Source organism: Cydia fagiglandana, chromosome 21 (genome assembly GCF_963556715.1).
Source record: "Cydia fagiglandana chromosome 21, ilCydFagi1.1, whole genome shotgun sequence".
Lineage (NCBI taxonomy): Eukaryota > Metazoa > Arthropoda > Insecta > Lepidoptera > Tortricidae > Cydia > Cydia fagiglandana.
Genome location: NC_085952.1, coordinates 14,926,447 through 14,940,095, shown reverse-complemented (window position 1 = coordinate 14,940,095; position 13,649 = coordinate 14,926,447). Strand labels below are relative to the sequence as shown.

At 38.3% G+C, this 13,649-nt stretch overlaps 1 protein-coding gene across 1 annotated transcript in view; it reads left to right on the top strand.

The window, feature by feature from the left end:
* The window catches only part of LOC134675183 (uncharacterized), a 30,407-nt gene extending 25,498 nt beyond the window's left edge, over nt 1-4,909 (top strand). Inside the window, exons 7-8 of the mRNA XM_063533381.1 lie at nt 62-570; nt 4,573-4,909. Of these exons, the coding sequence (XP_063389451.1) occupies nt 62-170 (109 nt within the window). The 3' untranslated portion in view covers nt 171-570; nt 4,573-4,909. The remainder of the gene's footprint in view (nt 1-61; nt 571-4,572) is intronic.
* The last annotated feature ends 8,740 nt before the right edge of the window (nt 4,910-13,649 follow it).

Genomic DNA, 13,649 nt, shown 5'->3' with positions numbered 1-13,649 from the left:
GTAGGTAGCTATCAAAATGTGTTAATCGTTTTTTATATAGATACCTACCATAATGTTACAGATTACTTCTTGTAGCCGGCGGCGGAGTGGTGGGCGCGACCACTCTCAACGAGCCTCCCCGATACTACCAGACTCCATCCAGCATACCTGTGCCTGTGCGCACACAATGATCATCAATATCAACCAATGGAAGAAATTGTATAACTATAATTATATTAACGATGCAGATGGCCGAAGATCGAGAGGCCTGGAGAGCAGTGATAGGAAGAATAACCCATAGGAGTCACGTCCCTCAGACATGAGGTCACGACCACGAAGAAGAATAAGAATTATATTAAGCAGGCCACTGACGAGCTGTACAAATGGATGCCTTTACAATGGATTTATCCAAATGGACGGCATCCTAATATTAAAGATTGTACGTTTTTGACATTCACGGACCGATTTTTGATTGCAGCCACGCTATTTGGACTGTTGGAAGTCAGTGGCCACCTTTAGTAGTAATTGCTTATCGTTTAAGTTTCAGTATTACGATACTAACTGTATGTGTATAGTATTATAGGTAGTTACGTACATACATCAATTCTATTTGGGTGCATTACATTTGTTATAACTACTTTTCATATATTATAGTTTGATATATCGTTTTTTTGAATAACGTAATAAATGGCATACTACCGTAATACATAATTAACGCTAAACATAATGTTATTATTGCTATAATGGTCATAAGGTATATTAACACTTCGTCTAATGTACATTGTCATAATTATTACATACTCTAAAGCATCTTCTTCTTCTTCCTCGGTCCCTCATTGCTGAGGATCGCGACCATGTATGCTACGTCTCCACAGTGTGCGATCATAAGCCATATGGGTCACGCACTGCATGTTGCCGCCAACCACTCTCTTCACAACATCCGACCATCTCGTGGGTGCTTTTCCTCGCGCTCGCTTGCCCTCTATTTGGCCCAAGATAATTTGTCTTTCTAGGTCGTGCTTTTTAGACCGCATGATATGACCAAAGAAGCTGAGTGCGCGTTCTTGACATTTTGTAGAGAGCCGCGTGGTGATCTTCAGCTCCTCTAGGATAGACTTGTTGGTTCTCATAGCCGTCCAGGGTATGCGTAGGAGCCTTCGCCAACACCACATTTCAAAAGCGTCAATTTTTGCCCTGTCGCGACTTTTCAAGCTCCATGTCTCGGCACCGTAAACGAAGATCGAGAATACCAGAGATCGGGTCAAGCGCACCTTGGTTGAACGACGAATACTTCTGTTCCTCCATATCTTGTCGAGGTTCGCCATTGCACTTTTTGCCATGCCAGATCTGCGGCGTATTTCACCAGTGCAGCCACCGTCACAGGTTATCAGCGACCCGAGATACACAAACTCACTCACTTTTTCATATTTACTGAGTGCATCGGTGATGGGAAGTAGATTGGCTCGGTCTACCACCATTACTTTCGTTTTGGAATGGTTAATCTTAAGACCAAGCCTACTACTCTCAACCTCAATTTTCTTCAGAAGAGTTGCCATCTCCTCTTCGCTCGATGCCACTATCGTCGTATCGTCTGCGTATCTCAGATTGCTGACCCTGTGTCCACCCACTACGATACCGCCTTTCCAGCCGTCCAATGACTTCCTCATAATATGTTCGCCGTACAAATTAAAAAGTTTCGGCGACAGAATGCAGCCTTGACGAACGCCTCGTTCTGTATGGAAATTATTTGACTTTTCATTTTCCAGTTTCACGAAGCTCGAACCATCGAGGTACAAATTCTGCACCAAAAAAGTAAGGTGTTCAGGCACGCCCATCTCGATCATCACATCTAACATCGTACTCCACTGGACGCAGTCAAACGCCTTAGCGTAATCAATGAAGCACAATACCAGCGGCTTGTTAAACTCACGACATTTCTCAATGAGAAGTCGGACGTTCAGGATTTGCTCGCGAGTTCCCTTACCAGCCACAAAACCGGATTGTTCGCTCGGTATCTGGTGATCAACGAAGGAAGAAAGCCTAGCGTTTATAATGCGAAGGAGTATCTTGCTTGCATGCGACATGAGAGACAAAGTTCGGTAATTTTCGCATTTCCTTGTAGAACCCTTCTTATGCAGAGGTACAACAGCGGACTGTGTCCAGTCATCTGGCCACTGGCCAGTCCTCCAAATCTTATTGCATATTTGATGGATGACCTTCGTTCCCTCGTAGCCCAGGTGCTGTAACATTGCTGCTGATACGCCATCAGGGCCCACAGCCTTATGCTTCAATCTGTTGATGGCATCTTGCACTTCAGAGAGCAACAAGTCTGGTTGCCTTATATGGTTGTCCCATCTTCTTTCCAAACCAAGTCCTTCTTCATCCCGGTACAGTTCGTAACAATAGGTTCTCCATCTGTCTAAAACTTCATCAAGCTCTGTCAAGGTGTTACCTCTACTGTCGTCTACTATCCAACTCTTTGGTTTGAATGTGCCAGTCAGTTGTTTCACTTTTAAGAATAGGTCTCGTGTTTGTGCTTTGTCAGCGTGCCTCTCGATGTCATTGCAAATATTGTTGATGTGTTGGTCTCTGTCCCTACGTGTGGATCTTTGAACTTCAGCATGCAATTGGTTATATCGGCTGATCTTCAGTTCAGTATTTAGTCCCTCACACTTTAGCATCCTCCTCTCCTCAATCAACTCCCACGATTCTTTGCTAATCCACTCTTCCTTGCATGTCACGGCTTTGAACAGATCCCTACTCTCTTTTGCGGTATCCAAAATGAGTCTCTTAAGGGTATTCCATTCCGCATCACTGGAGTCAAAAGGGTCCCATTCCTGTGATTTGATCTTAGGGTCAATTGCGTCGTGAAAGTGGTCTAGAGCTGGTTTAGTCAATACCATGGTCTTTTGAGGTTTCTTCCGAGTACTCTTCAAGCGAAGTCTGAAGTCAGCTATTAGGAGTTGGTGATCACTGCCGCAGTCAGCACCAGGGAGTGCTTTGGCATTGGTGACTGATGATCGCCACCTTGATTTTATCGCTATGAAATCAATCTGATTTCTATGCCCCTGTGGAGAAGTCCAAGTATACAATCTCCTTGGGTGATTTTCAAACCAGGTATTTATAACCGCCAGCTGATTTTCTACGCAGTAGTGTAAAAATTTCTCGCCTCTATCGTTACGCACACCTAGGCCGAAACCACCGACGACTGTTCCTCTTAATGGGTCCCCCACTGTGCAGCCAATCTTGGCGTTCCAATCACCCTGAATGATAGTTACTTCTCTAGACGGTATTGTACCCAGTAGGGTGTCGAGGTCGGCGTAGAATTGGTCCGATATTTCTTCTTCTGCCTGAGAGGTAGGTGCATACACCTGTATAATGTTGATTGGTACGGGGCTGGCATCGATCTTTAGGGCAATCATCCTATCATTTTGAGTAACGTATCCTTTGACGCTACCCTGCAGATTTTTAGGGACAATGAATCCTACTCCATTATTACTGTGATTTTCGGCACCGATGTAACACACAGTATTGCCATTACTAGTGGTAAAATAGCCGCTTCCCCGCCGATGCATTTCACTGAGCCCCAAGATGTCAATGTTGCATCTTTCCATCTCCATCTCTACAGCTTCCAACTTTCCGGGCTTTAAAAGCCCTCTTACATTCCAGGTCCCAATGCGAAGATGTTTCCTTAATGGAACTTTCCTTACACCTGTACCGTGACCAGTAGCATTGTTTCCACTTCCTGTCTGGTGGTCCGCAGTTAAGTGGCCGGTAGCATACTTCACACCATGCAACCCGGAATCACTATGGCGCCGAGGGTCAGTCGGATCGCACGACTTCACACTTATCTTCTGAGAACTTTGCATTATGGTTTTCATGGGAAAATAGTGCAGTAGTTTCCCCTTGCTTTCTGCACCAGACATTTTAGAGGGAATTTAAGCCTCTAGGTCGCTCTACTCTAAAGCGTATGATTTGTTATAACAAGTGACATGTCATAATTATTTATGTGACATAATAGTTGCATAAATGGGTTAAGTTAGGTTGGAACTGCGACTCAGCACTAACAAATAACTACCTAACAAAAGGAGGGTTAGGTTAGGTTAGAACTTTGACCCTCTGTAGAATAAAATACTCTAGCAAAAAAGCGGTTTAGGTTAGGTTTGAACTGTGACCCCCGCAGAACGAAAACCGTGTAAAAACTGGTTAGGTTAGGTTAGAACTGTGACTTCCCTAGAATAAAATAGCTAGCAAAAGCAGTAGGCCTGCGTACTAGTTATAAAAATTATGTAAAACTTTAAGTTATCAGTAAATAAATATGACAAAAAATATTATACAATATATGTATTTATACTTGATAAAATTGTATGAAGTATTACGTTATACAAAAATATAATATAATAAATGTCATTATAAAACATGTCTATATACTATTTGAAAATTATATTACATTAGGCATTATATCAATGACAGTTTAGATGAAATCACAATATAATAAAGGAAACGTATAATAAAAATTACATTATAACATACAATGATATATCAAATGGCGTTATAACAAATGTATGATAGTTTTTTTAAAATTATATTAAGCATTACACACCCATTCTATTTTTATCATTTATTTACATACAATATATATACAGTGGTACAACTAAACGAAATTAATAACTAGCTTAAATCTAAAATAGGCCCCTGAGGCATTGTACCAAATATTTTTGTAAGTACAAATGTACTTACAAAAGGAAACTCTAGAGTTCGTCTCAGATACTTTAAGTCTGTATTTACTCGTACCCATTTGGCAATCGATATAAATATTGTTGCAATGTGATTATACATACGTTAAATTCTTATAATAATATAATTATTATGATGTTTAGGGTTTTGCAACATCTTAAGAAATCGATTACATTATGTATGTATATCGTAATGCGGTTGTTTCAATTTCTAATTAGTTATAAAGTAAGTTAAATCCGTTCGGAGTAAATTCAACTTCGAAATGTATTAAAGATGTTACTGAAATTAAAGAGAATTAGATCTTTTAGAATTATGAGACTTGTCGTTTGAATGTGTCTGATTTGACACAAATGTATTATTGGAAAATAGACTTTAACATTAATTTCTAAGCGACTATCTAGAACACTTTAGTAACTAGCCTTTTTCGTAAACAGGCAACGTACCTGGGGCAAGCCCTATATTTCTCTGAAATGATAAAAACTCGACATATACTTACATGGCGCCCCGTAAAAAACTATTGGACATTTACGACCCAAATCTTTCAACTGTCACGGGTGATATGCACCGCCCGTTATATATTTTATATGACCCCGTGACTCACCCGCGGTAATGGAACATCGATCAGCTATGCCAGAGAGAAATAAGCATAGAGTGCTCACTGCATATACCAGTACGGCTACCACCAGTTTTGACATTGACAGATACGCTCGCGTCTACGTAAATTACTTTCTATACATCTGGCTTGTACTAATATGCGAGTACGAGCGAGATGCATAGAAAGTAAGTTACTTAGACGCGAGCGTATCTGTCAATGTCAAAACTGGTGGTAGTGGTTCAGTTTTGTTACCAAAACGCTTATTATTTTCATTGTCGACATCTAGCGTCAAGTAGCGGATTTATAAGTACTGCTACTTGAAACGTGTGTCACGACTGACGAAAAGTGTATTGCTCAAAAATTTACAACTAACATTACAAGCAGAAGGAGTTGAAAGTTCCTCGCGACATCTATTGTCGAGTAGCAGTACTGATAATTCCGCTAGACGTCGACTACAAAAATAATAAGACTGATGACTAACAAAAGTGATGTATGGTGTGAGCACTCTATGCTTACTTGTTTCTCTATGGCTACGGTAAGCCGGCGGACAGATAAAGATGTCATCAATATTGGGACCTGGGACCCGAATGATGAAAGATCGTGATACCGCATTGAAAATATTTGAACTTGATGATATGATGGCTAACTCAATGTAGGTATTTGGATGTTTTTAAAGCATTTGATGGAAGAAATTATTTAGTAATGCAGGCATCATTTGTCTGAATCCTTTGTTATACAGCTTTATCGGAATATAGGAGGAGGGATGCAAACACCCTCAGTTGATCTTGGTCACAACTTCGGAACAATATCATACCTAATATAAGTGCGAGTGCATATCAGATCAATATCAAATCATGGTAAGATAGTTTTAGGTTTGAATGCAGCTCCAAATACGACACAATAACAATATGTAATGATTCGTCGAAGCATCACGGTATCACCGGTCATCTGTCATAGAAAACATAGCGCCGCGCCGAAAGCTCCGGCCCGGTCTAACGTGAGTCATCCTTAACCCGCTTTGCCCACTTAGATCCTAGAACACTACAAAGAACAAACCAACGCTTTCTAAAAATTGACAGTGTATAATAAAATCCTGCGTAGATCGTAAATCCCGAAACAATTCACTTTACATAGCGACTATAGCGAGACAACCCGATCAATGGCGATTGGGTATCGACCACCAAGATTAGACAGCTGTAGACGGGACATACTACCAGAATTACAACTATTGTGCCTACATGTAGAAACAATTCACTTTACATAGCGACTATAGCGAGACAACCTGATCATTAGCGATTGGGTACCTATCTAAGATTAGACAACTGTAGACGGGACACACATGCCAGAATGACAACTATGTATTGTCAGAAACAATCCACTTTACATAGTGAATATAGTGAGACAACAAACGGGACAGCTATGGAAGGGACGTGCCACCAAAGCGATAGTTTGGTCAGTTATGATTTCCCTTACTTGCTCTAAAATTAACTGTAAGTTTGCTTTTGTGTCAGTTACGTGTTTTTGTAGGTATAGTGGCTGTCAGGGTACGTAGTTGGGAGACTTGGGAGTCGTGAATCAAACACGGGCACCGAGCTGAGACTGGTTTATTGTATGCGATTATGATGCTACCCACCTTTGCCAAATGACCAGTAAATACAAATACCTACAGTGGCGTTCAAAAGTGCATGGATAGATGTCGACCTTAATATTACGATTTAAACATCTCCATGCACTTTTGAACGCCAGTGTACACTAAAGTGTTTTAACCTCACTGCTGATTTAAACTTGTAGGCACATGAAAACAAATTTTTCACTTCGCTGGTTTACTATGACAGGGTGATATTTATGCGCCACACACTAGAGTGGTTACGGAAACTGCGATTCCAACTTTCCTAGTAGGTCACGATAGTGTTGCACTGCAGGAATATTCCCGGGATTCCCGGGAATATTGTTATGTTGTGAGGATTATTCTCAATGCGAGAAAATGTGTAACATCAAAAATAAATATAAGATTGGTTTTATGTGGATTTCTCGAAAATGCGTGGATTACTTACTTCGTTTTCGCTTATTATTTAAAGAATTCATATCAATATCATGAAATTAGGGTACCTACTATTATGTAAATATAATGTAAATAGCCAAAATTAACTAACTACCTACATATTATGCACCAGAATTAAGTAAATGAGGTACCTAACTTATAAGATGATAATACAAAAGTTGTAAGATAATATGTATTTAGATAATTTATTTGTTTTTTTTTACATTAAGGTGAGACGGGGTAAGAGAAACATTGGAATAAGAGAAACACTTTCACAACACAAATTTTCAAACTGTTTCTCTTGTCCCACGCCAGGCGTGGCTCACTCCGCGATTTCGTCGCTTTGCTACAGGTACAAGTACATCCGTTCCACACCAATTTTGGTGGCTAGCCCTAAGCCGCGCGTGGCGCTTATCGCCACCTAACGGCCATATTATCTGTCCTGATCGTAACAGACGCGTTTTGTTACAGAGTGAGTCTTCTGTACCTATTACTATTATTTAATATTCTGTGCCCAAGCAAAATAGACTAGGTTAGCTGGAAGAAATCCCTTACAGGGATAAGTTCGCCTTTGTACTTCCATTACTGTAATTTATTTTTGTAAACCTGTGTTGTGTACAATAAAGTGATTACTACTAGGTACTACTACTAGACTATGTCTCTCTTACCCCACTTGACTAAGTACACATATTACGATTATGATCTGTCTACAATATTTTCCATGGGAATATTAAAAATTCCCGAATATTTCCGACACAGCCCATCACTAGCACATCCTCAAGAATAAAGGGAAATGAACTATAGTTTCGAGTTTTGTCTCGGGTTGGGGAAATATCGGAATATTCCTTACTTTTGTGACACGAGGCCGAACTTTGACGATGGTGGAAGGTTTTATGACAATATAAAGCATTACAGTTTTCGTGTTGAGGGCTTTTATCCCTATGAAAAATGTAATAATAATGTAATGTAATGTTTATAATTAGAATATTGTTTAGAATAACCTGATTTGTGATTCATAATTCTTCTCGTTGTCTACAATCCTGCACTAAGTACAAGTTTTCTGATTGACCCAATGGTTGACTGGTAGAGAATGCCTTAAGGCATTAAGTCCGCCATTTGTACATTTTGTTATCGTGCAATAAAGTTTAAATAAATAAATAAATAAATAGATCTTTTTGCAATAAAAAGCCGGGTTATAAGCAAAAAATTTTATTGCAAAAAAATCTTAATAATAAAAATCTTTCTTTCAAAGACATAAGAGAAGATAGCCCGAAGGGATAAGTTCGCTTTTGTACACATTTAGTGTACATAGCAATGCACTCACGAGAACTTTCCAAAGTTGCGAAACTTTCCACATGAGAATTTCTCGGTAACATCTCAGAATGTTCTCGAGAACGAGAATTTATTAATTTATTCTTTTCCAAAAGAATTTATTAAAAATTTTTTTGGAAAAAATCCAAGATGGCAGGACAATAATTTCCATGTTGCAGGAATGTTCTGAGAACATTCACGAGAACGTTTCCGCTTTTTGGGAATGTTCTGCAATTTGTACATATATAAGTCACTGTAACCACTTTTGTTTACTTAGTGTACGATTAACAATTTAACACCACCTTGCTGTAGTCATGTCGATAAAGTCATATCGATAAACTATCGTCATTTCTTGCAATTTTAATTTTACTTCAAAGGTTTAACGAAATATAAAATGTTATGTTTCCGTGATTCACTCGTCCATGGCCCCGACGGAAGACCAGCGTTGGCCCATCAAGGCTAACACCATGCTGAGTCGGGACCATTTCGTGGCTATTTACTTGTTTTGTTATGTAATGATGTGTTGTAATGTTAAGTGTACATTTTTATTATTATTATTTTTTCTCTTTGTCTGTTACTTACCTATTTTTTTTTATGCCACGAATAAACTATTTCTATTTCTATTTCTATTTCTAAGTGTACCTATTCTCTATTTGTTACGAGTATGTACTTGTTTTGTGCAATAAAGCGTTTCACTAGGTATCGCTACTATAAGCTTTATGAATAATGCTGTAAGTATTTAGTTACTTAAAACTTTCAAACCACTGGAACGATTTCGAATAAATATGTAATAACGCAAGTCGTTTTTCAAATTGACAATATTTATACATATGTAGAAGCTTCTGTCCGAGAATTCGGCTGCGTAGAATAATGATGATGATTGCTAAAAACTATCCTTTGTCCTCTCACCTCAAGCTATTATCCATACTAAACTTCATCTACATCGGTTCAACGGTGAAGACGTAACAAATAGACAGACAAACACAACTTCCAATTGCAGGTTTTCGTAGTTTTTGTGAGGGGGCAGGTAGAGGAGCCTCACAGGGATGATGGGAATGAAAAGGCAGGATCCAGAGCGATGAGGGGTATTTATTATTTAAATAAAAAGGCACCTGTAACAATACAGGTTACGTGTTAACAGATAGGTATGTATAAAAATACTTTCGTAATTCAGAAGGTTAGAAATCAAATAACTTACAATATGTGCCTTGGTGATGATGTAGATATATATCTGGAAGGTGTGCAGGGCCACAAAAAGAGCACTATACTGAACTGCACGCACTTATGAATTATTACGTTTACTAATAAAAATCACACTTAAACGGTCGTGTTTAGAAACTTGGGAAGTACAGTCCGTTAGATAAAATGATGTTTATCGATCAAAGTATGTGATCGAACTGAAAATAAAAATCATTGAATGGAATTTGGAATAGGATTTGAATTTCAAAAAGGAATTTAGAATTTGTATGGTGCCAGAAATAGTATGAAGGTCGATAGTGTAACGCTTCGTTACACGCACCGTTACACTACCGGGGTCGCCCTGGAAGGGAAAATCCTGGGGCTTATGGCCAAAGGATTTTTCCGTAATATAATGTAATGAATATGGGTATGAGTGATAAATTTAGAAGGTGGGGATGTTATATACAATGTTTATCATACAAGAGAGGCGATTTAAACATGCATACCAAAGGTCATTCATACATCATCTTATACAATTTTGGTTAATTGTTTAACCAAAATAAGTTTCAATAGAGTACTCCTTTAAGTAGAGGACGTACTCATTAAATCGCTCTCCATTAGTATTAAGGCTTATTAATCAGTAACCACCCGCTGAATATTAATGAATCTAAATATAATATCTACAATAATGTGTACCTACAAAGAGTACGATTGTTGAAATTTATTCAACAAAATAATGCCGTATGGAATGTAGGATTACTACAAAATATCATAAGATAATTCCTTAATGGAATTAATAAATGTACTGTACGGTACGTATGTACCTAAGTACGTAAATATGAACGTTATGTCAAGGGAAGAAATATATAAATAAGTATTGTTCTAACTCTGGTAGAGTTAGCTTTGAATAACGTTATATGAACGTAATATAACGTTATATAAATTAAATAGTATAAATGAACGTATAAATTCGTACTAAGTAGGTATGTACGAAATGTAATGAGTCCGAAATGTATAATGGGGATGAGATATAATTATAAATGTATAACATTATATACAATATTTTACAAGTTAGGAGCTTAGGAGAAAAGTAGCTAAGTTTGAGCCAAATAAGAATCTAATTAAGGAAAAACAGTATATTATTTATTTTAGAATTTTGGGGAGAGGTTTAAGGTCTCTAATATGCCATCGTCCGAGCATTTTGCCGGACATGTCTTGTAGGACATATACTAAGGGTGATATTTTTTTTAGGATAGAACATTTAATAAACTTGGGTGCAAGTTTAGCAGAATAGTGTTTAGGAGAATTACTAATTGCGTAATTTCGTTTCCAGACGATGTCATTTTCGTTGAATTCGAAATGTTGGTGATGTTTATTATACGATGAAGAATTGGTTTGGTGCGCTCTCCAAAGACGGGCTTGTACTTCGGAGAAGACAGGCTGGAGAAGACCAAGATTATCAGCGTATTCGTCTCTGGGCGCGAATATAATATCATCTGTGAGATCAGATTTATCGTATGCTGATCCACATGTGACTAATTCGCGACCAAATACAAGGAAAGAAGGAGTATAATTTGTTGTTTCATTTACGGAAGTATTAATAGCAAATTGTATCTTATGTAGGTTGATATCCCAATTCCTGTGGTCATCCTGTATGAATGAGGATATTGCTGTGGTAACAACTTTATTATATCTCTCCACGGGATTTGGTTGGGCGCATTTAATTGCGCAATAGTGTATTTTTGGGATCTGATAGGAGTGGAATAAATCCGTTGTCTCTTGACTAACGAATTGAGGACCATGGTCAAGAATTATGGTCTGTGGGATTCCGTACACTAGGAAAACTAGGTTTTCTAGAATATGAACGATTACTGATGACGTAGCACGTTTAATCGCAAAGAGGAGGCAGTATTTTGAAAAACAGCAAGTAACGACAAAGATGAATCTGTTGTGTTTTAGTGTAGTAGGCAAGGGGCCGATCAAATCTATTGAAATGCATTGAAAGGGTCGAGAGCATTGCTTAGGTTTACCCATTAGGCCAAGTTTTAGTTGGGTTTGGTGTTTGCAAGCTAAGCAAGTCTCGCATTTGGCAATAAAATTTGAAATATCTTTGTACATTCCTGGCCAAAAATATTTCAATTTAACTTTATTGTATGTTTTAAATGTTCCGAAATGAGCGCAAGTTGGGGTGGAATGATTTTCTGTGATAATGGGTATTCTGTACTCTAGTGGGATAACTTCTTTCCAATTATACTCAGATTGGAGTAACGAAGGGGTTTTTGAGTATCGGTATAATTTATTATTATGTATTATGTAATCTGGAGTGGTGTTGGGGTTAGAACTGCATTTAGCGTAGATATTATTATACCAGTCGTCATTGGTATTAGAACTATTGTAGTTAATAACGTCTACTGAAAGTAAGCGTGATAAAGCGTCAGGGATTAGATGATCTTTACCACGTTTATGTTTAATTTCGAAGTTAAATGTAGATAGACGAATACTCCAGCGGGCTAGACGTCCGGTTGGATTATCTAGATGGAGAAACCATTGTAATGCGGAATGGTCTGTGTAGATTGTGAACTTAAAGTTCGCCGTTGTCAAGATAGCAACGCCAATGTTCTAGGGCTAGTAAGACACTTAAGAGTTCTCTTTCTGTAATTGAGTAATTTTTTTGGGGACCAGTTAGGGATTTGCTCATATAAGCAATGGGTTTCTCAACGCCATCAAATTCTTGGGTCAGCATGGCACCGATGCCGAAGCTGGATGCATCACAGTGGACTGCGAAGGGTTTTGAGAAGTCTGGGCAAGCAAGAACAGGGGTAGAGACTAGAGCTTCTTTAATGGATTTAAAGGCATTGTCTTCTAGTGATGTCCATTTAAATGGTGGTGCTTTTTTGGAAGTGGAGGTAAGTTTAGTTAGTGGTGCAACCTTTGTGCTGAAATCGGGGATAAAGCGTCTATACCAACTTGCTGTACCTAGGAACTTTTTAACTTCTCGAGGAGTTGTGGGAGGTGGGATGTTAAGTATTGCCTTAACCTTGTCAGGATCAGTTTGAAAGCCGTGTTCATTAACTATGTAACCAAGATATTTAAGTTCTTTTTTGAAAAATGAACACTTGGGGAAGTTTATAGTAATGTTGGCTTGTACTAGCCTTTGGTAAACTTTATTAAGTAAAGTGATGTGTTCATCGAAAGTATTACTTATGATGATAATATCATCTAAGTAGGTAAATACTGAGTTATCAAGGTTTTCAGAAGGGAATAACGCATCCATAAAGCGTTGTTGGGTAGCAGGGGCATTAGTCAATCCAAAAGGCATTACGCGAAACATGTACATGCCTTTTGAGGGTACATGGAAACTAGTTTTAGGTCTATCAGAAGGGCGTAGGGGTATTTCCCAAAATGCTTTTGCTATGTCTATCGATGATAGATATTTAGCATTTTTTAGATTATCTAGAATGTCAGAAATGAGTGGGAGTTTGTAGGCATCTTTGCGCGTAATCGAATTTAGTTTACGGCTGTCGATGCAAAAACGCCACGTTCCATCTTTTTTAGGAGTTATTATGACAGGGTTTAGCCATGGGCTTTCACAGGGTTCGATAACATTAAGCTTTAGCATTTCATCAACTTCTTTGCATAAAGCTTTTTGTTTCTCTGGAGAAAGCCTATAGCATCGCTGTTTGATTGGTGGATGGTCACCGGTATCTATGTGATGTTCAATGAGGTGGGTTCGTCCTAAGGGTTTGGTTTCTGTTGAAATATTTTGAAATTTTTCAATAATAGTATCTGAAATTAACTGTTGAGTTT